This window comes from Podarcis erhardii (genome assembly GCF_964252035.2).
Source record: "Podarcis erhardii genome assembly, chromosome: 5".
Taxonomy (NCBI): Eukaryota; Metazoa; Chordata; class Lepidosauria; order Squamata; family Lacertidae; genus Podarcis; species Podarcis erhardii.
The window spans coordinates 60,997,831-61,024,198 of record NC_138509.1 but is presented as its reverse complement, the minus strand read 5'-3'; the positions used below and the strand labels follow the sequence as shown (position 1 = coordinate 61,024,198).

Here is a 26,368-nt window from a genome sequence, read left to right as displayed (position 1 = left end):
TAATAAAAAAGCCTAAAGCCATCACCTGGCTTTAATTATTTCTGTAGCAGCTGTGGGTTTGTGCAATTCCTGTTTTATTTCAGTAGGCTGGAATGGGAACTATTTCCTTTGGATTGTGCCTACTGTTGGGAAAATTTCAGGCATTCCCCTGCAACTCTGACAAAGGTTGCTAAGTAGTTAGTTACCTGCAGAATGTGCATGTCCTGTTAGCCACATTTTCCCCATTCTGGAGCATAAGCTCATGCTAACTGAACTTAAGCTTGTAAAAATAAGACACTGAGGGAAACTGACATTGAGAGATATGCCCATGCCTAGATGTCCTTGTTTCTTTGCAGGAAAGCACCTTGTGTGTTTATCCCTCTTTGAAAACAGCAGCTTCCAGAATAATTGCAAGGTTTCAAGGCTGCTTGAAAAGCAGCTGCCACCTGCCCTATTCAGATATTTTTCATCTATGTATACACACAGCTGCTCCTTTATCTTTTGCTTCTGTGTTTTTTGGGGGGTTTGAAAACCTGAACCCGGGCTCTTTTGGGAGGAAGGGCAAGATAGATTTTAATCAGTAAATTTAACCAGGAGCCCCTTACCAAGTGCTGTTTTCCCCAGCAGTTTGCATATAGCATTACAGGCACCAACGGTCAGCTGGTTGGTGGTGCCTGCAAACCTCCCTTTGGCTGAGCCAGGCTTGTACATAGTATATATGATGTCAAGTGTTGGGCAGTTGGTTGTGCTTTGGCCTACATGGTCTCCTGTAGGAGGACTGGTGGGCCTAATTAGACCTATAGACTGAAGGTTTGCCATCCCTGGGCATAGATGTCCGTTGAAATACAGAATGGAAGATCCTGTTTTGTTTTATTCATCCACATTTGTACTCCTGGTACATACACAATTGTATTCAGATATTTTCAAGCTTATATAGCTTTCCAGTGCTCAAAAACTGAAGGAAATTACCAGAATAGAGTAAATACATCCTGAATAATCACAATTCTTTTGCATCAGTTCCTCCAAAATAAAATATATAAACATTAAATATTAAAGTTATAGGAAAAATTTATGTAAATGATAAAAAGTCCTCTTGTCTTGCTATCCCTAACTTTTTAATGTATCTTGTAGTTACCATTATTACCATTATTTTGTAACATTGCTACTAGTTTGCCTGTATTTCCCACAACTTCCTAATTATGTCAAGTTCATTGGGGTTTTCGAATGTTCATCCATGCCTTAGCATGCATAATTCTTGCTATGGTTAAAATATGTAATATGTTTTTATTCATAGTAATTTTATTTCATTTTACCTCCTTTATTCTCTAGGTTGGCATGTCTTTTCTTCTTTAGACTTTTGTTCAGTCAACAGTTATTGTTTTTCCCCTCAGAGCAGGCAAGAGCTACCCCTATGTTATTACTCTGTTGAATTTGCTCATATGAGTTGCCACTCCACCATTTTGTGGCATTAACAATAACACTATTACAGCGTTGAGATAATTAAATGTTTGTTTGTAACCTAGTTCATAGAGGGTGATTTCTAACTAATTGGTCTATTCTGAATATGAGTAATGCTGGATATTACCCATAGTTCTTCTTTAAACTTTTCTGTTCTTTGTTTAAAGAAGTCAAAATATCCAACAATAAGTATCAAGTCAGCTCCAGTAGAGACACATAATACCACCCTCTCTTTTACATTTGTCATTTTTCCATTAAACATCTATGCCTGTTGAAGAATTCTGAGCAAGTTGACTGTTGGTATTATAAAAGGATGATTTCCTTAGGTTTGTGATTTTGGCCATTGGAGGGCAGTAGTACTTCACATATAAAACCAATAGATCCCACAAACCATGTTGAAAAGGGAACCTCAGGTCTACAAACATAACAGGAGAGGCAATGGGTATATATGCTCCACAGCTTCAGACACACATTACAAACGTCCGCTAGGGGGACACAGTAGACAAAGAGAGAACTTGTCAGTCATAAAAAGTATGGCTTTTTATTAAGGGCATATTTGCCAGTAATATTAAGAACACATTTTCTCTGAAAATGCATTGCTTGGATTGTTTTTAATGTGAATGCAAAGCAGTAAGAAAGGGCTTTTTCCTGTATGGTTGTATTAGCATTGTCATTATTGGTTTGTCTCCACCACAACGTCAGGCAAAATGTGCCTCATCAGCATTTTATTATTTCAGAGTAAACGTGTAGGAGTTCACTGTGAATGGGTGTTCGGTCACCGAAGCAGTACATATATATATAATGCAGCATAGTCATTCAATGCATGTGGGTGTTGAATTGATATTCAAGACATGTGGTTTGCTCTCCCAGGGATCAGATACCACCAAGCGTCTCTCTACGTTAGGGGGGCAGTTCAAACAGTCCCTGGAGCAGCTGATGAAAATCCTCAGTAACTGCCAGCCGTATTTTATCCGCTGTATCAAACCCAATGACTACAAGAGGCCAATGGTAATATTTCATTAAAATATCTTGATCAAGCTTTTGTCTGTAGCATCTGTTGGTTTGAAGAGAAAGGACATTCGTTTGGTAGGAATTATGCAGTTAGCAGAGCTGGGGGATGGGGGCCAGCCCCTCAAAAAAAAATTTTTTTCCATTGAAAGGGCTAGCCCCCCTGCATGTTGCGGGGCACACTTGTGTCACAAGCACAAGCTGCGGGGCAGCTGCACAACATGTCAGCACACACCATAGCATGTGTGAGTGATGTTAGCATGCCACTGGGTGTGTGTGCACGATGCCAGGATGCCACAGGGCATGCTTTCACCATGCCTGCACGCAGCAGGGCATGCATACATGATGTGCTGACGTCGCATGGCCCTGCCGGCGTCCCCCCCCCCACCGCCCCAGTCACGGGGGCAAGGTGGTGCGTGTGACAGGGTGCTTCCAAATGAGGGCAGTTTCCTGCAGGTGGTACATTCAGACCTAATTTTCTTTATCTGATTGACATTCCAGGGTTTAATAGGCTGGCTCATTCATTTTGGTAAAAATGTGTATTAATAGGCAGGTACGAATAAGAAGCAAGCAAGTGGGTGACTCTAGCAAATGTACGGCAATATTGACATCCCTTGTTCCCTGCTGTGCTTGTTCTGGTATCCCAACTTGACTGAAAATGTGAAAGAGATAAATATATTTTTCATTAGACCCAAGATGAGGTGTGAAAAGAATAAACAGGAACATTTAATGCATATGATACAGAACCGAGGTTGTTTGTGTTAAATTTTGCTGTGTGTTTTATTTTCAGCTGTTCGACCGAGAACTCTGTATCCGTCAGCTGCGCTACTCTGGAATGATGGAAACCATCCGGATTAGGAAAGCTGGCTACCCAATTCGCTATGGCTTTGCAGAATTCTTTGAGAGATACCGAGTTCTGCAGCCAATGTCTTCTCGTGAGCAGGCAAGTTAGCAGGACTGATCAACCTTATTACTGCAGTAAGAGGCATATTGATTTGTAAAACTCAAATCCCTTCTTACTGCTATATACATATCCAGTAAGCACATCACCAAGAAGGGGGTTGCTTTATTTATGCTTTTCTTAAGTCATCCTTTAACAGTTGCAAGAATTTATATGGCAATATTACCAGTGATATAAATCTCACCAATTCTAGTTCAAAAAAGCACTTCCAGAGTATGACCAGAATCTGGTGCCCATTTCTTAGTTATTTATCATGAGGCCTCTTAAGTTTCCAACCAAACATAAATGTGACAATTGATTTACATTTCAGCTGAAGAATGATGCTCGCCAGTGCTGCATTTACATCTGTGAGAAGGTGATAGGAAAAGATGATGAGTGGAAAATTGGAAGAACCAAAGTATTCCTGAAAGTAAGTTACTGGTTTAATCTAACAGTTTTGTCCACTTTGAACAGCCACGGCTTTCCTCAAAGAATCCTGGGAACTTTAGATCATGAAAGGCTCTGGGAGTTGTTAGGAGACGTCTATTTCCCTCACAGAGTGACCCTCCCCAAAGGGATTGTTTGCTAAACCACTCAGAATTGTAGCTCTGTGAAGAGAATAGGGGTCTCCAAACAACTCTCAGCACCCTTAACAAACTACACTTCCCAGGATTCTTTGGGGGAAGCCATGACAGATTATAGTGATACGACACAGCTTTAAACGTATAGCGCAGATAGGGCCTATGTGAGAGCACTGTTCCCTCAGGTCTGTTTGCCTGATCTTCTATGAATTGTTTCTCATCGCTTCCCTTCAGCACTATGTAGTGGTGCACAGGGTTCAGTCACAACTGAGTAACTTGTACTTACAAGTCATAGACCTTGTCTTCTCCTGCCCAAATTATTTCTTTGGACACCCATGCTTGAGAGGAACTTACTCTCCATCTTGAAGCTGAGTCTACAAGCTGACCTCACGGCTGTTGTAACATCCAGCCTAATTTTTGTACTTGCCCCCCTTGTTCCCCTCACCTGGATCTAGATCGGTTGACACTAGATGACAAAGCAGAAGTGTTTCCTCCATCTCCATCACAGATTCTCTAATACATTTTGTTGCTAAGAGCAATAGAATAACTCGTATATTGTCCTATATACAGACTGATTGGTTCTGTTTTGTTACAACCCTTTTATATGTGGTGATTTTTAGATTAGATTAGTTGGTGATAAACATGTGAATGCTATTTTATTTATTGATTTGTTTTACCTTGTGGGCTTATAGCCGAATAAAGTATTATCTATCTATCTATCTATCTATCATCTATCATGTGAATTATTATTTTTTCCATTCTTTAATAGGACTATCATGATACAGTACTGGAGGTGCAGCGAGACAAAGCACTCACAGAGAAAGCCATCCTAATTCAGAAAGTGCTGAGAGGGTTCAAGGAAAGGTAAAAATGCTTTTAAAGGTAGCAAATTAAATCAGATTGTTAATTTCCTTTGGGTATTTTACCTATGGGGAGAGAATTGCATTTTTCTTGGGCTCAGTGCAAGTGGCTTTTTTGTGTGAGGTGGGGAGGAGGGGGTGCAGTTCTGGGTTTATTCCACTAGACCCACTACAGTGGTACCTCAGGTTACATACGCTTCAGGTTACAGACTCCGCTAACCTAGAAATAGTGCTTCAGGTTAAGAACTTTGCTTCAGGATGAGAACAGAAATCGTTCTCTGACAGCGCGGCAGCAGCAGGAGGCCCCATTAGCTAAAGTGGTGCTTCAGGTTAAGAACAGTTTCAGGTTAAGTACGGACCTCTGGAATGAATTAAGTACTTAACCTGAGGTACCACTGTATTTTGGGGTTAATGTTAGCATATTGAGGTTTGTTTTGTTTTTGTTTTAATTTCTTCTGCCTGCAGGAAACAGTTTCTGAGGCAGAGGCGCTGTGCTGTGGTTATTCAGACAGCCTGGAGGGGATATTGCTGTCGGAAGAACTTCAAGATGGTAAAAAGCTTGCGTGGATCTTTCAGATACAGTTATCAAAATGGGCTCTGCATAGCCAGGCACACTATTCATAGGTTCTTACACTAAAAGACCTAGAACACTCAAACATTACTTTGACTGGGATTCAAAGAGTCAGCTGCACAGCTACTTAGGGAACTATTTATGGAACTTCACACACCTCAAAATATATGGTGGGCTGCTTTTGAAATGTTGCAAGTTGTGCTATGGCACGGCATTCTGCTGTGCAAAGGGGAAAGTATCAAAAAATCCCCCTGGATGTGCTTTTCACGTAGTTCTTTGGATCCCTGCCTGGTTCAGTTGTTGTTGTTTTTAACGCAACAACTGTCTAAGGTCTAACAGGTGGCTGATTTAGCCGGGGGGGGGGGGGACTGTTGCTTGCATGTATTCCTGATGTGCTTTTAGTGTATGGATAAGATAAGAGGTGGATAAGATAAATTTGGTTTTGTCACTGTAGCAAGGACCTCCATGAGATGCTTTCAAAGACAATGGAATATTTATTTGAAGCATTTTTAACCTGCTGTTCATTCACCGTGTCCGTTTCTTCTCTTGTGTGGTTAGATCATGTTGGGCTTTGAGCGCCTGCAGGCCCTTTTCCGGAGCAGGCAGCTTGTGAAGCAATATGAGGCCGCCCGGGCAAGTGTGATTAAGTTCCAAGCTTTGTGTCGAGGTTACCTGATGCGCCAGAAAACAGCTGAGCAGCTGAAAGCTGTGTGTGTGATACAAGCTTATGCCAGAGGAATGTTTGCTCGTAGGAGCTTCCAGAGAATGAAGAGAGAGGTGGGTACAGTTGGATCATAATCAGCACATGATGCATCATAGTAGGAAAGCTTGACAGCAGCCAAGTCCTGTGAATAGTGAGTTGGCCTAGCGATGACTTCAGTATCCTCAAGGTACAAAATAACTGAATACTACATAATGCATTTAATCATGACCCCCTGCTTACTACAGTTGAGGGTGAGGTCTTGGAACTCTTGACAAGGTGATAAGAACAGAATTATTTAAAATACATATCAATTCAGTTTGTTTGTGTTCAGGGTTAGATATATTGGCCTCGTTCACATGTCACAAGCCATGGTTAAGAGGCTTGTTTAGCTGCTCTTCACTGGAGCATGGAAGAAACAAACCACAATCTCTGCCTTTGCTTTATGTCCAATGAACCATGTTTTACTGCAACAAACTATGGTCAGTGAACCTTGGCTGCAGATCATGCATTTTTGGGAGTGAAACAAGCTGTAATCCTTGTTTTGGATGTACAGTGGTGCCTCGCAAGACGAAATTAATCCATTCCACGAGTCTCTTCGTCTAGCGGTTTTTTCATCTTGTGAAGCACCCCTATTAGCGGCTTAGCGGATTAGCGCTATTAGTGGCTTAGAAAAGGGGGGGGGAGGGGAAAAACTTGCAAGACTCACAAGACGTTTTCGTCTTGCGAAGCAAGCCCATAGGGAAATTCGTCTTGCGAAGCACCTCAAAAGACGCAAAACTCTTTCGTCTAGCGAGTTTTTCGTCTTGCGAGGCATTCGTCTTGCGGGGCACCACTGTATTGCAAATCCAGAGTACATGGTTTGTTTCCTCCCAGTACTAGCAAGGAGAAGTGAAAAAGTCCTCTTAGGCACAGTCACACTAACCATTAACTATGGTTTACCAGGATGTCACTGAATGAGTTTTGCCTTTAGCACTTGCAATAAATTTTTTTAAATCGTTCACGGCCAAAATGTTATGTGATGATTTTAAAAGACATTAATTTTCCAAAATATTTTGGAGACCTCATAATCAAATGCAACTTTAAAATACAGAATGAAAGCTGTTGATTTATAAGGACACCAGTATGGATACTTAAGGGACATGGGTGGCGCTGTGGGTTAAACCACAGAGCCTAGGACTTGCCGATCAGAAGGTCAGCGGTTTGAATCCCCGCGACGGGGTGAGCTCCCGTTGCTTGGTCCCTGCTCCTGCCAACCTAGCAGTTCAAAAGCACGTCAAAGTGCAAGTAGATAAATAGCTACTGCTCTGGCAGGATGGTAAACAGCGTTTCCGTGCACTGCTCTGGTTCGCCAGAAGCGGCTTAGTCATGCTGGCCACATGACCTGGAAGCTGTACACCAGCTCCCTCGGCCAATAAAGCAAGATGAGCGCCGCAACCCCAGAGTCAGCCATGACTGGACCTAATGGTCAGGGGCCACTTTACCTTTACCTTTATAGATACTTAGTTTCTAACAGTAGTATTTACTAATTATAAAGGTGAAACTGGTGTTTTATTGCAGGGATACCTCGGTTGGTAGAGTATGATCTCATGATCATGAAGTTGAGCCCCACGTTGGGCAAAATATTCCTGCATTCCAGGGGTTGGACTAGATGATCCTCGTGGTCCCTTCCAACTCTACGATTCTTATGTTCTTGATGCAATAATAGTGTATTCGTGGTGCATTTATTCTGCTTTATTAGTTGCTCTGTGATGCTTCCCCACTGCTACCATATTATTGCTGTCTAGAGAGGATATAGCTCAACAAAAGCAGAACAAAAATAAACGAGAACATTCCTGGTGTAAAAAGTTACAGGATTTCAGCAGGAAGTTACTAGGTATGCCCTGAACGGAAATGAAGCAGTGTGACCAGCCCCAAACTTTTCCAGGTGCAAAGAGTATTGAAATTGAGATCACATGTGGCTCCCCCACAAGATCATGAGCACAAATCATCATGGATGCATATAATAGAAAGGCTGTCTGGAAGGGGGCCCCAGCCACAGTGAGACTTTTGCCCTTGCTATATGCAAATGTTAGGCTGGGAATCATTTGGAAACGAGGGAGTGCAAAGTGATAAATCTGGCTAAAGACAACAATAGTAAGTTTCTGTTACCTGCAGCAGCAACTCAAACTGGAAGCCAGACAGCTACGCTTCAAGGAAGATAAGCACCTCCTTCCAATAACTGGAGCAAAGAAAGCAAGGGAAGAAGCGCTTAGAATAGAAAAGGTAGGTTCTCTTGGTGGCCGGGCTCTCATGTATGATGGCATTCAGGCAGAAGAAACTCCCACAGAAGAAATGTGTGCTTCCACAGCAGGTCACATACAGCGATGCAAGTGCTCACATTTCCAAAGCAGAAAGACATGCATGTTGATGGAGAGTTCTGTCTGTGCAGAAATATTAGGAAAGTTCATCATACACAACAAATGTCCTCCCATCTGTACCTGTTGTCACTACTTTGCTGTTTGTGAAAGTGAAGTTCATTTCATGCATGTGTTATGGTTCTATAACAGGTGGTGGGGAACCTTTGGCCCACCTGGTGTTGCTGAACTACAACTTCCATCATCCCTGATGGCCATGGTTGCTGGAGCTGATAGGAGTAGTAGTTTATCAACATCTAGAGGGTTAAAGGTGCCCCACACCTTTCCTTATAAGGTCATCTGATTTTTTAAAGTCAGAAGTAGCCAGGCAAATTGGGACGCGGGTGGTGCTGTGGGTTAAACCACAGAGCCTAGGACTTGCTGATCAGAAGGTCGGCGGTTCAAATCCCCGCAACGGGGTGAGCTCCCATTGCTTGGTCTCTGCTCCTGCCAACCTAGCAGTTTGAAAGCACGTCAAAGTGCAAGTAGATAAATAGGTACCGCTCCTGCGGGAAGGTAAACAGCGTTTCCGTGCACTGCTCTGGTTTGCCAGAAGCGGCTTAGTCATGCTGGCCACATGACCTGGAAGCTGTACGCCGGCTCCCTCAGCCAGTAAAGTGAGATGAGCAACCCCAGAGTCAGTCACAACTGGACCTAGTGGTCAGGGGTCCCTTTACCTTTACTAGCCAGGCAAATTATTTTCACCATTAAATCTTCTTCTTCCCTATACGTATTTGAAAATGAAATAATTTGCTTGGAATCCAAGAGCATATGCTGGGTCTCAGCAAGCTTAGTTCCAGCATGTTATATTGAAATACTTTACTGTCACTTGTACAACTTGTATACAGTGAGATTACACAGTTAATTGTATATTGTCTATAATTATATACTGTATATGGTCAGATATCTACTACTTAGATCTGCTTTACCAAGATACTACTGTGCCTGTCGCTGGAAATCTAAAACTAGGTGACAGAAATTAGGCTTATAAGGAGTAGATTGCTTACAGAATTAGATGAGATTTAGAAACATTTGAAAATATCTGGTCAGGAGTAGCAGCTCTTGAGTGTTCCCATATGCATTCTAGTAACTTACTTTGTAAACCTGTTTGTCCTCCTGGAAATCCAAACTTGCACTTTGTGCTTATGAGGATTTGGTGTGTGTACATATTTTCATTTCTGCAAGTTCCTAGTGCTGGCTACATGGCTACATATAACTTACCCACAGGAACAGCTGGAAGAGGACGCTGAGAAGCTAAGGAAATATGAAGCTGTTGACGACAAACATGAAGCAATATATGATGTCATCAGTGACCAGGAAATGGTGGACAGAGTATTTGGTTTCTTACCTTCTTTAATTGGAGGCCAAGAAGGACAGGCTCCTCTGGGCTTTGAGGTAAGCAGCTGTAAAGTCAGTATTGTATAGGCCTGTTCACCCCCAGGGGAAAAACAGCATATGAAGTGACCACCTGGAGATATTATCTCCCAGATATTGACTCCCAGTATGTTTCCAAGCACAATTCAAAGTGTTGGTGCTGACCTTTAATTCCCTAAAAGGCCTTGGTCCAGTATACCTGATGGAGTGTCTCCACCCCCATCGTTCCGCCCAGACACTGAGGTCCAGTGCAGAGGGCCTTCTGGCGGTTCCCTCGCTGCGAGAAGCCAAGTTACAGGGAACAAGGCAGAGGGCCTTCTCGGTAGTGGCACCGCCCTGTGGAACGCCCTCCCACCAGATGTCAAAGAGAAGAACAACTACTAGACTTTTAGAAGACATCTGAAGGCAGCCCTGTTTAGGGAAGCTTTCAATGTTTAACAGACCACTGTATTTTAATACTTTGTTGGAAGCCGCCCAGAGTGGCTGGGGAAACCCAGCCAGATGGGCGGGGTATAAATAATAATGTATTTATTATTATTATGAAGGTGTCCACTACGTACACCTTAAAATGATGCTTATTAATAGCCGACATTGACACAGTTTTGCAGAGTGTCTTTGCTAAAAGGCAGGGTACAAATGCCTCAGACAAGCAGACAGCCTTGCTGGAGCCTCTGTATAAGAAGAGCCCTGCTGGGTCACACCAGAGGTCCATCTAGCCCAGCCCAGCATCCTGTTCATGCAGTGGCCAACCAGATGCATGTGGGGAGCTCACAGTCAGGACACAAATGCAGCAACGCTCTCTGACTCATGTTCTCCAAACACTGCCTCTGATCCCAGAGGTAATGCAGCCATCAGGACTAGTAAGCACTGATGTTTCTGTGATTCTTTGCCCTGCAGGACTTAGAGACAAAGACACAGATGTACAAGCTGAACGAGGTGGACCTGGATATGATCCCGATGGCCATGGAGCTGGAGGAAGAGGAAGAGGAGACGAGTGGTCTTGCAGAATATTCATTCCCAAAATTTGCAGCCACTTACTTCCAAGGTTCCTCTACACATACGCACATTCGACGGCCGCTGCGCCACCCATTGCTCTACCATGAGGAGAAGGATGATATTCTGGTAGTGTAACTCTTCTTCGCTGTGCTGCTTAAGTTCTGCTGACAACACTAGCAGCACCCTAGATCTTATCCTTTTCCCCCCTTTGTTTTCTGCAGGCCACAAAATGCTGTTCTAGAAATAAAACAGAAAGAACACCGATGTTAGAATGCAAGATTTAGATTGTGTATACACCATACATTTAAAGGATGTTCTCCCCCTCTTAATAACACTGGGAATTGTAGTTTACCCCTCACAGAGCTATAATTCCCAGCACCCGTAACAAACACTAGTTCCCAGGATACTTTGGGAAGGCACATCCTTAAATGCATGGTGTGTATGCAGTCAATACAACTGCTAGACTAATTGATTTACAATATATTTGTTCAGTTAAAAGCAAAACCCTAATTTACTGGGCAGCAATTTTTTTATGAACTTTTTTTAAAACACAGGTACTTAAAAAAATACCACTGTCTCTCACATATGGGAGGGAATGCTTCATGCAGTTGTTATCTAAAAACAGGGAGAATATGTAGTTATTCATATGCAGATTTAATAAATGAAGTTTATAAGATTGACTAAGATTTACTGAATCGGTTTACAATCCTCCATAAAAGAAACTATCATATTGTGTCTCAACACAGGAAAAACTAACAAGCTGGTTTTACATTACAGTATTAGCAAAAACCAGTGCCAGCTCCTGACTGGACTGCTGCTGCCTAGCTACTGCTACTATTGCAGATTATATCACAAAGTTGTTATGGTTTCAGTACAGGCACACAGAACCTCACAAACTTCCGTGGGAATTAAGTGCATACAAATACCCATGGGTAAAATATGTGACACGTTAGTTTTACCATTACTATGCAAAACTATCTCAATGTGTGTCCTATCCATATTAGGCATCTCTAGCCGTTTGGACCACCATCTTGCAGTTCATGGGTGACTTACCAGAGCTAGGAAAAAACACCAGCAGCAAAAGCAGCTCTGAAGTGACTCAGGTCTATGATACCTTTGGCAAGAAAAGCCAGCTGCAGCCCACAGGCAACTACAGTCCTGATGTGGTAAGAGGAGGGCATTGTTTTTCACAGCTATAAACTTACGAAAATTAGACCACTCTCATTGAAGTATTTGCATCTTAACCTTTTCGCCTGTGCTGTTCTCCCCCAGAAAATTATTATTTGCCCCCAGAGGTACTACTGTATTTGCAGTGGCATCTTTGGGGAGGGAAAAGATCTCACAGGGGGAAAGTCAGTGTGTAGGAAGGATGACCTTTCACCCCCCATCTCCAAGTGCTGCAATCCTGACTTGGACTGAGGGACTCTCACAACTGTTTTATAAAACGGAAAAAGCACACTAAGTTACAAACGCATGTTGAGCTTGACCTTGATAATTGGAGGCTAGAAGTCTGCATTTTAATTTGCTACATTCAAGAACTGAAGCAGACCTCCCCAAACTCTCAAGCTGTATGTGGGGCTGTCAAGGCTGGGCTGTGGGGAGCAGCCTGAGGTGAGCTGGGAGAGCAGGGGTGGAGAGTAAGCCCAGACCAAAGGAGAAACTAGGAGGCAGGACTGAAAAGCAACCGAAGGATACAGGCACACACCATTGCTTGGGAAGACCATGTTGCTCATGGAAGACCTATAAGAAAGAGGAAATCTCTTACAGTTCTTCCTTTCCTAGAGGATCTGATGACCCACGTAGATGATTGGGATGTCTATCCAGAACTTGGAGATGCTAAATGGCCTTCATGTAGGTGCAACACACCAGGCAGCTGTAGACTAGAGCCAAATCTCCTAATTCAAACCCATGCAACTCCTGCCAGTAACACACTCACCAAGAATTGCCATCTATGAGATGCTTGATAATTATCCTGATTTTGCAGCCATCACAGAGATGCAAAGCCAAGAGGGTCATTAAGTGCTACATTAATATAACTGGTACAGTGTGTATGGACCAGGGGGTCTGTGTTTGATTGGCCAAGATGAAAGGAATTTTGCAGATGGTTGTTCCATGTTGTAGCTGGATTCTGGGGCTTAATTGTTAATTTCCTGCAATTAGTCCTTGCAGACTTGAATTGGTATAATTAATGAGGACAGGCTAGTTGTCTATGATTGGACCATTGTTAATTGTAACCCATTTTGGTTTGGAAGAAAACTGGGTCATAGTTCATTAGTACTCTGTTGTTTGAATAGAAAGTCCTACATTCCATTTACATTACTCAGTACATGATTTATAGTGCTGGGAGGGGGAGATAGTCTAGTGTGTGATTCTTTTTTAAAAATAAAAATCTGCAAAGTACTTGGCAAGGCCCTTGTCTCGCTTCTGACTACAGTGAAAGCAGAGTTAGGGTTTCAGAAAAAGTGGTTTCAGAAAATCCTTGGCTAAGCTGGAGAACAACCTGGCTCTGCTCCTCAAAGTGTTTTCTTCAACCAAATGTTTAATATGAAAGTCTACCAACATTCTAGAAAGTGTTTTTGATTCCAGGTGATCTGCTGGTGAATTTATTGGAGCCTGGCTGTCCTATGTATGCCTAAAAGCTCCACATGCTCCCCTAGCATCTTTTCTCTCCACTTCTGAAGAAGTGTGCATGCACACGAAAGCTCATACCAAGAACTAACTTAGTTGGTCTTTAAGGTGCTACTGGAAGGAATTTTTTAATTTTGTCTCCACTTCTTTGTGTGATTACCTGTGCCTTATGAAGAACTTGTTAAATCCGAAAGTTTGCAATAGTCTGATAAGTCATCCACGTGTGTCTTTCATACTGTGGAATCCAGAATCACCAGTATATCATATACTGTGGACAACAAATCATTCTTCTTTTGCATCAGAATTCCTGCATGTACTACTTGACTGGAAAGTTCTCAGGAAACAGTGCTTGAGACTGTAGAGAATATTTTCCCTTAATTTAGCAGTTGCCACTGACTTTTGAGGATCAAAGTTCATAATGAACATTTCTGTCTTAGAGGGACAACAGGAAGGACAAGTTTTCCAATGTCGTTTCATCTGTGAAACTAAAACGCAACTCCAAGCTGACTGGAAAGGTAGGCTATGTTTTGACATTGGATTTGAGCAGTGCTATTTTTACAGAAAAGGAGGTGCCAGAACTCACCACGAATGCCTCCCTTGTTCTCTTAAAATAGCAATGGTGTCCACCTGAGGGGTGCCGGAACTGAGTTCTGATGAGTTCCAGCTGGGGGAAAAGCCCTGGGCTTGAACTACATTGTTTAATAATAAGTACTCTGGACAACAGTAATTTAATAGAAAACTTGCATATGAAAACGTGTCCATTCTGAAAGCAAGGGGAGCCGGTGCTTTGAGTCAAGTGACCAGACTTGATGTTAAATGAAAAAAGAAATGTTTGTAAGAGTAGGACAATTTGGTTGCTTGCACAGAACTCAAAAGATGAAAAGAACCCCAACCGCCTTGCTGAAAATTATAAAGAAGGCACAAAGACAATAGACCATGGGTAGGCAAACTAAGGCCTGGGGGCTGAATCCAGCCCAATCGCCTTCTCGATCTGGCCCGCGGATGGTCCGGGAATCAGCGTGTTTTTACATGAGTAGAAGGTGTCCTTTTATTTAAAATGCATCTCTGGGCTATTTTGGGGGCATAGGAATTCGTTCATCCCCCCCCAAAAAAAATATAGTCTGGCTCCCCACAAGGTCTGAGGGACAATGGACTGGCCCCCTGCTGAAAAAGTTTGCTGACCCCTGCAGTAGGGGGTGGGAGGATTATGTCTCAAGAATTAAAAGGAAATGAAGGCTGCAGGACCAAGTCCCACCAAACACATTTTGTTGGCGCTGATCCTCTGATCAGCAATAAATATGACGGGACAGATGGATTTACTTCCAAATAAGCATTCATAGTGCATCAGTTTGAATTAAGAATTAAGAACGTAAGACAAGTCCTGTGAGAGCAAACAAGGGCCCATCTAGTCTAGCATCTTGTTCTCACAGTGACCAGCCAGATGCGTATGAGAAGCTCACAACAGAACCTGAGCACAATAGCACTTCTTGCAGTTTCCAGAAACTGGTATTCAGAAGCATACTGAATGCAGCTAGTAGCCATATCCATGAATTTGTCTAATCCTCTTAAAGCCATCCAAGTTGGTGGTCATCACTGCCTCTAGTTTAACAACGCACTGTGTAAAGAAGCACTTTATTTTGTCTATCCTGAATCTTCAGTCATTCACTGAACATTGAGTTGAATCTTTAAATCCCTAAATGGCTTAGAGGCAGGATCATTTCCTTCTATAGGATCTTCATCAGAGGCCCTCAACCAGGTTCCCCTGTCTAGTGAAATGAGTCAGATTATGTCAACTGGGATAGCTCAGTTGGTAAAGCACATGACTCTTAATCTGAGGGCCTGTGGGTTCAAGCCCCACATTGGGCAAAAGATTCCTGCATTGCCTGGGTTTGGGGTACATGACCTTGGTGGTACTTTCCAACTCTACAATTCTATGATTATTAGAGAGAGGACTTTTTAAGTGGTGGCACCCTGGTTATGAAATGCTCTCCCCAGAAAGACTCATCAATCGCTTGCATTAGGATCTCTCCAGTGGCTGGTTAAGCCCCCTTCTTTCCCTTTCAGGTCATTTAATAATTAAGATTGAATGTATTTTAGTTTTTAAAACTCCTGTGTTTTCCCCCTTGCTATGCTTTAGTGACGTTCTATTGGTTTTGTACGTTTTTGTGCTACTTTTTGTTTTGGTGCTTACTTCTGTATTTGGTTGTTTTCATTGATGATTCAATGTGTGAACTGCCCAAAGATCATGGCTAATTGAGATGTATATAAATGACAAAATAAAATGAGGGGGGAGTACCATAGCTCCGTGGCAGAGCATCTGTTTTTGATGGCCCCAGGTTCACTTCTGGACATCTCCAGGTAGGGGTGGGAATGCCCCAGACTGAAACTCTGGAGAGTTGCTGATATTCAGTGCAGACAAGACTGAGCCAGATGGACTGATAGTCTAAGACAACTTCCTATGCTCCTATACGTGAATAAAATTAAAATTAAGTATATATAGGAGATTTGTGTATGTGTGAGTGTAGAGGCAAGGGGATCGTTCCATAGAAGAGAATGTTATCAGTTATATGTAACAATTTCCTATCCCAGAATTAAGTGTATTTATTGAAAAATAACTTTTCAGGCAAGAGGTGGAAAATGGTTTCCTGCTTCATTTTAGGTGGCCAACCAGCTGAGCAATGGGGAAGATATGTTTCGGGAGGAAAGCACTGTGTCTGAGGGACCTATGTCTAATCTTGAGAAAGTGCACTTCATTATTGGCAATGCTATCCAGCGTCCTGCCATCAGGTATTATATATTAAGGGGCAGCTTACATTTTCAGATTACAGTGGTACCTCAAGTTACAAACACCTCAGCTTACAAATGCTTCAGGTTACAAACTCCACTAACCTGGAAGAGTTACCTCGAGTTGAGAACTTTGCCCCAGGATGAGAATGGAAATCGTGTGTGGCAGCGCAGCGGCAGCAAGAGGCCCCATTAGTGAAAGCACGCCTCTAGTTAGGAACAGTTTCAGGTTAAGAACAGACCTCCAAAACAAATTAAGTTCGTAACTAGAGGTACCACTGTACAGAGTATATCCAAATGACCTGCTAGAAAAGCCTGGGTTCATCTTAACTTCATCCATTATTTAACATTCTGTATATCTGGTATATTAACTAGGCCAACATTTGTGGGTCTGTGGCCATTTGCAAACTGAGATGGGCACCACATGCAGAACACCAGCTTTTTTTAATTGGTGACAATAGGATGCTTCTTTCCAGCCTAATTTCAGCAAGGAGAGGGGTGGGAGCAAGGACCCTGTGGGTGCCAGGAAAGCCCTCTGCAAGGCCTATGGGTGCCACATTGGCAACCCCTCAATTAGGCATTCTTGGAAGAACAAGAATGAAGTAGAAGTGTAGCATAGGTAGGGCTCATATGTGGGATACGAGGGCCTTTGCCTCAGGCAGCAAAATGTGTTGAGCCAGTCCTGCATATAGCCCTTAGAAAAATGTATTAAAAATTGTGTAGATCTCTACCAGATTGAGCATAAGGTACCTAGGTACAGCATTTCTTACAAAACAAAAAGCACAATGTAATCAAACAGACTTCAAGTACACCCACTTGTAGCAGGGAAATTGTACATGGATCTGTTTAGCAAAAAGTCTGTCACTGGGGATGAGGATTATTTTGCTAATTAGTCTTCTTTCACAGGGATGAAATTTACTGTCAGATCTGCAAGCAACTCAGTGAGAATAAAAACCAAACCAGTTATCTGAGAGGTTGGATTCTGCTGTCTCTCTGTCTTAGTTCCTTCTGTCCTTCAGACAAGTTTGTGAAGGTAGTTATTGTGCAGGGTTGGTTTTTTTTACAGTATGTTGGAATCTAGAATATCAAGAATGTACAGGATTGTGTCTGTGATAGGTGTGCATAGAGAGGGGAAACTGCCTAAGACAAAAGCCCACAGCTACTGCCCCTCACCACCACCACCACCACACCTTCCGCTGCCCTCACCCTCATGGTGCCTCCCCACCTCCTCCTCTCCTCTCCTCTCTTCTCTTCTTTTCTCTCCCCGCACTCCTTCCACCACTTCACCATCTTGAGATGCTGTTACCCTAAAATAACCTCATTGGCAACTCTAAGATCCTGGCATAGGTGCCAACTCCCTGGAGCCCTGGGTGCCCAAGTACCCACAGAATTCCCCATGAAGGGACCGGGCACCCACAAATTTCGGTGCCAGGGCCATGCACGTTGCATGACACCCATGGCCCCAGCCCCCAGGCACCCATGGTCACAGGGCCAAGCTGGCACTCCTGGATCCTGGTGCCATCTTGGGGCTTCTTTCCTGGCAACCACAGAAGAGGGGATGAATGAGGAGGAGGCAGTGGAGATGGTGGTTGTGGCAGTGAAGGTAGCAGTGCATAATTGTAGGGTAGGTAGAAATTCCTCCTTTCACATTAACAACCCTAGGGGAAAAAAGTCACTTCCCTTGAGGTCAAGGAGTATCAAAGAATATCATGTTGTTTGGGAAATGATATTCAAAACCCAGAAAGAGAAGAGGTGTAAACCATGAGTAAATATTTTCACAAGTTCTACATACCTGTATTAGATGGCTAATAAGGATTTGGGGATATTCTTTGCTTTCTAATACTGTGGTCTGCTTTATACTTCCAGTACCTACTGAATTTCATCCAGGGTGGACCAACATTATATGTCCCATACTGTGCTGAAAGACTGAAGCGCACATATATGAATGGAACACGATCTGACCCACCTAGTTGGCTGGAGCTGCAGGTAACCATCATTTTATCCTTTTCTCACACTGATTAATCTTGCTGGGTTGCAACAGAAGGCAGTTAACCTCCTTAAGGGGTCTGTGCGTTTTACTGCTTTCTGCACTAGTCTGTCTGGAATTGATTCCTTGTGTTCACTTACTCTTTAGACAAAGGCTAAAGTGATAGTTTTGATTCCTGCTGATGAGGGACAGATGATACAGAAGGAACGGGACAGAGTGCAAGCTAAGAAATGACCAGAGCAGTCTAATCAGCTGGAACAGCAGCACAATAGGCATCTGCACTTGCGGAAATAGGGCAACTATTGAATTCAGGGCTTTTTTAAAAAAAAAATTTCTGAGCTTTGGGGGGAAATGTGAAAGGCGGAACAAGGAAAATTTGAGAGGGAGACCTGCCTTGTTCATGATGTCATACAGATGCACGTTAAAAAGTGAGTGAGGAAAGTGTGGCGTTGTCACAGAAAGTGTCCAGTTTGGAAGCAGTGGATTCCATTGGCAGATTGTTGCAGTAGATGGTTTGTGTCTTGTCTCCCTTGCTTGTTTTTCCAGTTCTGATAGATGGCAAAAACATATAATTTTTGCAATAAAACGCGATTGCAGTAACAACCTGCCTAGTGTGGATAGGCAAAATACTGCTGAGTCTCGTGCTGCCCCCCCCCCCCACATGCTCCCCAGCCAGTGGTTGTCCCAGTACCAATTTCCATTCCTGTGGCAGGAGTGGCGAGTCTTTAAGTATTCGTTTATTCTCTTTTTGTCCTTGGAGTTTGGCCATGAGGAAGTGCATTTCTGGTGAATATGCTATCTTGCTATGTAGAATCTCAGTTTTTATTGTGAAATTCAGCACTGATATTTTGCTCTTAAAATGAATACTTGTAATTAAACCCCAACTCCACCTGCAAGAATAATGAAGGCTGTTAAGATATGCTATTCAAGGGACAATTAAGGCAGTATATATTACTAATCCTATATCCAGGATCATGGGGAAGATTTTTAAAAAATTAATATTGGAAAGGATCTTTGCTGGCCACAAGCAAGAGCACTGCTGGATTAAGTGGTGTACCGAACTTTCATTATTAAACACTTCCAGTTAATTGCAGAGAAGCAATGTGTCTGCAGTACTAAAGGGCTTAGTAGCAGAAGCCTGAATGTTACTATATAGGTAATTACTTTCGTCTAATAGCATCTAAAAGATTCAGGTTTCTCCCCTTTATCTGAAAGGTGGATATTTGTGTAACGATTTGGGATTCTCATTATAGCTGCAATATAGAGCAAGTGTGGAGAAAGTTGCTGTGCGACTCTGCCCCTGTGTTTCTTTGGCTTTCAGGCAACAAAGAATAAGAAGCCGATTACACTTAGTGTGACCCTGATGAATGGCAGCAGCATCACAGTCTCGGCAGATTCAGCCTCCATTGCAAAGGAAATTTGCCAGCGTGTTGCTGAGAAAACTAACCTGAAGGATACATTTGGTTTCTCTCTATATATTGCTTTGTATGACAAGGTGAAAGAACATTGCATGTGGGGTGAAATCTGCCTAAATGCATTAGGGCGTGGGGGGCATCTACACAACTCTTTTAAATTTCAGTTATGTTTTGTGTGTGGGTGGCGGGGCGGTGGGGGAGAGAGGGCTCTTTGCCATCAGTGTATTCCAACTCTTCACATGTGAAAATGCAATTTCCCATATTCTAAGCCTGATTGTTTGCCATCTTCCCACATACCGTATTTTTCGGCCCATAGGGCGCACCTTGTTTTTTTTGGGGGGGGGAAATAAAGGGGGAAAAAATTATTTCCTCCCCCCAGGCGCTTGGCTGGGGCAGGGGAAGCCCGAGCTTCCCCCGACCCCAGCCCCCAGAACAGGTAGCTCTCCGCAAGCCGTGGGAGAGCTGCGCGATTTCGCGCAGCCCTCCCACGGCTTGCAGAGAGCTGCGCGATTTCGCGCAGCCCTCCCACGGCTTGCAGAGAGCTGCGCAAAGCCCGAAGCCTGGGGGGCGCTGAGCTCAGCGCGCCCCCAGGGTGCAGGCAGCTCTCCCACGGCTTGCGGATAGCTTCCTGAAGCCTGGAGAGCGAGAGGGGTCGGTGTGCACCGACCCCTCTCGCTCTCCAGGCTTCAGCAAAAGCCTGCATTCGCCCCATAGGACGCACACACATTTCCCCTTCATTTTTGGAGGGGAAAAAGTGCATCCTATAGGGTGAAAAATACGGTAATTGCAGCAAGTAAGGTGTGCTTTTAGAGCTGAAGACCAGTTTGCATTTTGGGCTTTTTAATGTGGCCAGAGTTTACACAAACACACACATATACCGACGTAGATTGAATGCGCTTGTGGTTATCCTGGTCATGTGAAAGTCATACTATGAGATTAAAATGGCCAACATCCCTATGATAAGTAGCCCATTGCATGCAGCCTGTAGATTTTGTGCTCGTGGTAGCAGATTCACATAAATAGTCACGTGCAAATTCAGTCTGCATGGGCAAAAAGTCTACATGACATTCTTTTTAAAGAACAAGCCCATTTATATCAACCTACCGTGGATACTCAAGTAAGGAATGGCCTGTTATCTTCTAGCAATCATCTGGATCTCAAAATACAGTTGAATAAATGTGGTGGTTTTGGTATGCATTTATACCTCATGTTTGAATATCTACAAATATGTCTATCTACAAAGTTCTACACAAGGCTTTTTTTTTAGGAATAGTGTTTGTATCGAGTCCCTGCCCTGCCCTCAACAATACCCTAGAAGGGCATAAAATGAAACCACCTTCCCATCCTTGCATTACCATACACTGGCCTGGGGCTGATAGGAATTGTAGGAGGGTACCAAGTTGTTGTTGTTTTTTATTAGATCTATATACTGCTCTTCATCAAAAAATCTCAGGATAAGAAGATGGAAACACAAATAAATAGTTAAAACAAGTGCTTTTCTTCTAGGAAAAAAACTGCTGGTACTGGCGTACTCTTGAGTATCCCCAGAAAAAAAAGCACTGGTTAAAACAGAAACAACAAAACAATAGCCCCGCATGCCACAAACACATTTAAACGGCTGTAGAATGTTATTCAGCCAAAGACCTGGTTGAAGAGGAACATTTTTGTCTGGCACCTAAAGATATATACAGTGGTACCTCGGGTTACATACACTTCAGGTTACAGACTCCACTAACCCAGAAATAGTATCTCAGGTTAAGAACTTTGCTTCAAGATGAGAACAGAAATCGTGCGGCAGCGGCGCAGCAGCAGCAGGAGGCCCCATTAGCTAAAGTGGTACCTCAGGTTAAGAACTGTTTCAGGTTAAGAACGAACCTCTGGAACAAATTAAGTTCTTAACCTGAGGTACCACTGTATAATGAAGGTGCCAGGCAAACCTCCCTGGGGACAGCATTCCACAAGCCACCTCAGAAAAGGCCACCTTCTGTACCTCTTGTGCAGGAGGCGCAGGAGGAAGGGTATCAGATGGTGATTGTAGGGTCTGGGCATATGGGGAGAAGGCTGCCTTACACCATGCTGCTAATTAATTATCCTGGTGAAATATAACTTACTGTGTAATTTTCACTCACAACTTATCCCTTTACATGAGATGACTTGGGGGCATTTTCCCGAGATTATTAGACTATCCATTAAGGAAAACAACCTCATTTATCTCTGAAATGGGTGATGTTGATGTTGTTAGGCTTGGTCGCTTGGTGGCGAACGGGAACACATAATGGATGCCATTTCCCAGTGTGAACAAATGGAAAAGGAGAAGGGTGGCCACGAACGACACACTCCCTGGCGTCTGTACTTCAGGAAAGAGGTCTTCACTCCCTGGCACAACTCTAAGGAAGATCCTGTCAGCACTGAGCTCATCTACCATCAAATCATCCGTGGCATTCGATATGGAGAATACCGCTGTGAGAAGGTGAGTTTTTAATTCACTAATACATGGAGTCCAAAGGCACTTTGGGAAATGGATTGATTTGGGTATACATAATCAGTCTTCCCAGTGGCATTTCTTTGACAAAATGGATCTTTCCTTACTGTTTCAATATTCTATTCAATGCCATTAGTGCAATTCATTCTTCTGTATATGTGTGCTATGCAAACCTCTGGATCAAACCTGCTTGGGAGAAGATGAATATCTAATTTGTCTAGTCTGGGCAATGACTGACATTAGGTTAAAGCCTCTTCTAGCAAATCAACCTGATTAATTGTCATAGGAAGAGGACTTGGTGGAGATAGGAGCCAAATATTGCTACGTCCAGTTTGGAGAGTCCATCCAAAATGAGTTGGTTCAAAACATGCTCCAGGAGTGTATCCCAGCAAAGCTGCTGAAGTCTAAATCCAAGGAGAAGTGGGTGAGCCTCATCACATATGCTCACGCTAAGGTAAGAACACCCAGGGGTACATACTAGGACTAACATAACCCATAGCTTCTGTCTTACATACCTTTGTTTTATACAGTGGTGCCTCGCAAGACGAAATTAATCCGTTCCGTGAGTCTCTTCGTATAGCAGTTTTTTCGTCTTGCGAAGCAAGCCCATTGACAGCTTAGCGGATTAGTGCTATTAGCGGTTTAGCAGCTTTTAGCGGCTTATCAGCTTAGCGGATCAGCTGATAAGTGGCTTAGCTGCTTAGAAAAAGGGGGGGGGGAAGGGGGGAAACCCCGCAGGAACTCGCAAGACATTTTCGTCTTGCGAAGCAAGCCCATAGGGAAATTTGTTTTGCGAAGCGCCTCCAAAACGGAAAACCCTTTCGTCTAGCGGGTTTTCCGTCTTGCGATGCGTTCGTCTTGCGGGGCACCACTGTAATGCATTTGTCCTTCTGTGCTTTCTTCTGGAACAAAAAATAAGTGTCCTAGAGGAATGTGGCAGAGGAAAAGAGGACCAATATATTTGCCCCCTATGGTTTACTAAGGAGGATTGAGCAGGGTATCCCACTGAATGAATTTATGACAATTGAGAGGTTTCAACAAGTTGACAAATTGTGTATGGGCCTGACAGGGGTGATGGATTGCTAATGGTGCACCCTGTTTCTTTCACTTCACTGAGCATTCGCTGCTGCTGCTGCTGCTGATTTCCCACTTACCTCTTCTGTTCTCCTGCAGCCTATCTCTTTCCCTTTGCCCTTCCCCCTCTGCGTTGGTGGCAATAGCAGCTGATGTGAACAGTCTTTGAAACACTTGGGGAGAACTGACTGTCGTCTTTCAGTATTTTATCCTCGGTGGATGTTCACCAGGAAATCCCCTGTATCGCCTATGCATTGCAGAGCATTTGGAGGAATTCAGCAAACATGAATTCCAAACTGGACTCACTTGATCCATACCTTCCAGGCTGAAATATGGATTGGACATGGGTCCGCTTGAGAATCTACACTCGGTCCACATTCCATGATCAGGCGGTCAAGTATCCCAGAGTCTCTAAGAGCAGTGATGACATGCATGCCCATGGAAATATCCACGTTCCTGCACATCTGCAATTCCTCTTGAGAGCAGAAATGCATCATCAGTACCTGTTTTCCCAAGGGAATTGCAGTCTTATTTGTATATGTGGCTGCAGCTGTTGCTAAGTCAAAAGGAGACAGCTCATATCTAGCCTTTGGCAGCTTGGAGGTATTTAAAGATAGCTCTGCCACTTCAAAGGATTTTAAAGTATTTCTAAATCTGTGGGCTTGAATAGAGTTTTGAGGGTTTTCCCCATAAAAGTCTGCATAGACGCAGAAGAGAGATGGCTGTCACTGAAGGGAAATCTGGAAGGGAGCAGACTTAGTCACCTCTCCATCTCTATGTTGCAGGCCCCTTATACCCAGGACCGACTTTCCCCTCAGAACGTGAAGGAGCAGCTGGTGGATTTTGCCCGCTTTCAGTGGCCTCTGCTCTTTTCTAGATTCTTTGAGGTCACCAAATTTTCAGGTAATGTCAACCCCTTCTGTGTGGGTGAGGGTACAGAGGGGAGGAACATCTGAGGTAAGAAAAATCGCCACACTACCTTTTTAAAAATTGTGTTTACAGGGCCAAGTCTGCCCAAGAACCATTTCATAGTGGCAATTAATTGGAAAGGGATCTGCTTCCTAGATGAGTCAGAAAAGAGACTTCTAGACCTGTCTTTCCCAGAAATCACTGGCATCCACACAAACAGGTAAGTCTGCTGGGACACCGTGGGCCCAAGAGAGTGTAGGTACTGCATCCTCACCGACATTCTGCACAATATTTGAAATGCATTTCATCATCGCACGACCCTCTTGGGAAACTTTGGAATAAGTGCACATTCTGATCGTAGGAAGCTTGAGAAATAATCCCTTATTGACCATGCAAGGAAAGGTCAAGAACTGAGTGGGAGACAGTGCTGGAAGTCTTCCATTGTCAGTGGGATTGTGAACTTGGGGTTCAAAAACACCATGCAGGGGCTGGCAGTCCACTGGGACTATTGCAGTGAGGCAGGTGACATGACTGAGTGCTCCCTCACAGCAGAGCAGCAGAGTCTCTTCTTGGAACTCTCAAGAAACCAAAGGGTGCTCAGCTCCTACCTCCTCTTCATATCGTTGGCCACATTTGATTCCTCTGTCTTCCTTTCTCGGCAATTATGCCGGGGGAGGTTTTATGCAGGAAGCTGCCTTACACTGAGCCAGATCACTGGTCCACCTAGCTCAGTACTGCCTGCAGTGGCTTAGCAGTAGCTCTCCCAAGATTTCAGTGAGTGTTCTTTCCTAGTCCTACCAGACTCTGCTGCTGAACTATGGCCCTTCCCCAAAGTTTTAAAAAGCATCCTCTTTTTCAAGGAGCAGGTGTGGAGTTCTGTTTACTCAGAGTATGAAATCTTATATCATCTCACTATCCCTTACAGCACTGTGTTTCCTGTTCCCCCTTTGTTTGAGAATGAGCCTTGCAGGATAAGATGTCTCTGTAAGGAGACATGGAAGGGCTGAATGTACAAATTTGACCTCCCTCTAGGAGTTGCTGATTCTGCTCCAGCTTTGGAAATGATCAGGTCTCATCCTTCCCACCCCTTGCTTTTTGATCCATGTTAAGAGACTCTACTGTGTCTTTGAATTAATGGATCTGAGGACATTTGAACTCTTATTCTGAAGGCTGTAGGTAGATGTAGAGCTTTGCTTTCCTGCAGCTTCCGGAGCCATCTTCTCTTTAACAAATTACTTCTGTGTTTCACAGGGCAGTCAAGGCGTTCGGACAAAGTTGCACCCTCAACACCTTGCGTGCTGAAGAGTTTGTCTTGACATCGGCCAACAGCGTTGTCATTGCTGAGCTGGTGGTTATGTTTCTGCAAGGACTGAAAGAGAGGTCACAGTATGCTGTGGCAATGCAAGAAAACAAGCAGCAAGGTAACTTAGGGTGCTTTGAGATGGAGAGGTTTCCAAGGGTCAGGTTACACTGAATCAGTGTGTCCAATGGAGGGCTGGTTTGGGCTTCTCTCTCTGCTGATAGATGTCAGGTGCAGATTATGACTTTCCCATCAGCTGCTGGTGTGGTCCCATCCAAACTTGTGTGCATCATTTGTCCCCTCTTAGTGAAAGATGTCATTGAACTGTTTTCCTGGCTCGTAAACAGCAAATCGCCTAGCTTTACACCCAGCTCTTGATGAAGATGGACTTTTGCTATTGGAAGAACTGAGGGAAAATTTTCCTTGCCTTTCCTGCAGTCTGAGTTCAAATGCTTCAGCTTCTCCACCTTCTTTTAAGGAAAAACATGTTCTTGATTTATTAAACACAATTAAATACCACTTGATTCTAAGAAATACTCTTAAGTGGAAAGTGTTGAGAGATCCAGTCACAAATCTCCTACATCCCCTGAGGTGGCATGAGAAATTGTCAGTGGGAAACATGAGCAGAAACAGGTAATGATGTAGTAAAAGAATGGAGCAAAAACTAGACAGGTCACTGAGGTAAAAACAAGATTGGGAAAGAAGGGAAACTGTACACACCACACATTTAAAGCACACACCCCACCCCACCCCAAAAATAACCCTAGGATTCTTGGTAAGAGTGCAGGAAATTGTAGTTTAAGGCACACAAAGCTATAGTCTAGAGGATTCTTTGGAGCAGGATGTGTACACAGCCTTATGAGCACAAAACACAATTTGACATACATCTTCCTTATTTATTTATTGTTAAATTTATATACCACCCT

At 43.5% G+C, this 26,368-nt stretch overlaps 1 protein-coding gene across 4 annotated transcripts in view; it reads left to right on the top strand.

Moving 5' to 3' along the window:
* The window catches only part of MYO7B (myosin VIIB), a 59,427-nt gene that overhangs the window by 18,274 nt on the left and 14,785 nt on the right, over positions 1-26,368 (top strand). For 3 of the 4 annotated variants that reach the window (XM_081864044.1, XM_081864046.1, XM_081864043.1), the window contains 20 exons: positions 2,308-2,445; positions 3,236-3,388; positions 3,717-3,815; positions 4,736-4,830; positions 5,292-5,376; positions 5,956-6,174; positions 8,255-8,362; positions 9,721-9,888; positions 10,765-10,989; positions 11,868-12,029; positions 13,929-14,006; positions 16,151-16,278; positions 17,182-17,308; positions 18,142-18,261; positions 19,584-19,757; positions 21,920-22,147; positions 22,446-22,613; positions 24,019-24,136; positions 24,236-24,362; positions 25,394-25,563. In XM_081864044.1, coding sequence (XP_081720170.1) covers positions 2,308-2,445; positions 3,236-3,388; positions 3,717-3,815; positions 4,736-4,830; positions 5,292-5,376; positions 5,956-6,174; positions 8,255-8,362; positions 9,721-9,888; positions 10,765-10,989; positions 11,868-12,029; positions 13,929-14,006; positions 16,151-16,278; positions 17,182-17,308; positions 18,142-18,261; positions 19,584-19,757; positions 21,920-22,147; positions 22,446-22,613; positions 24,019-24,136; positions 24,236-24,362; positions 25,394-25,563 — 2,890 coding nt within the window. The remainder of the gene's footprint in view (positions 1-2,307; positions 2,446-3,235; positions 3,389-3,716; positions 3,816-4,735; positions 4,831-5,291; positions 5,377-5,955; positions 6,175-8,254; positions 8,363-9,720; positions 9,889-10,764; positions 10,990-11,867; positions 12,030-13,928; positions 14,007-16,150; positions 16,279-17,181; positions 17,309-18,141; positions 18,262-19,583; positions 19,758-21,919; positions 22,148-22,445; positions 22,614-24,018; positions 24,137-24,235; positions 24,363-25,393; positions 25,564-26,368) is intronic. The other variant, XM_081864045.1, reaches the window with a different exon arrangement.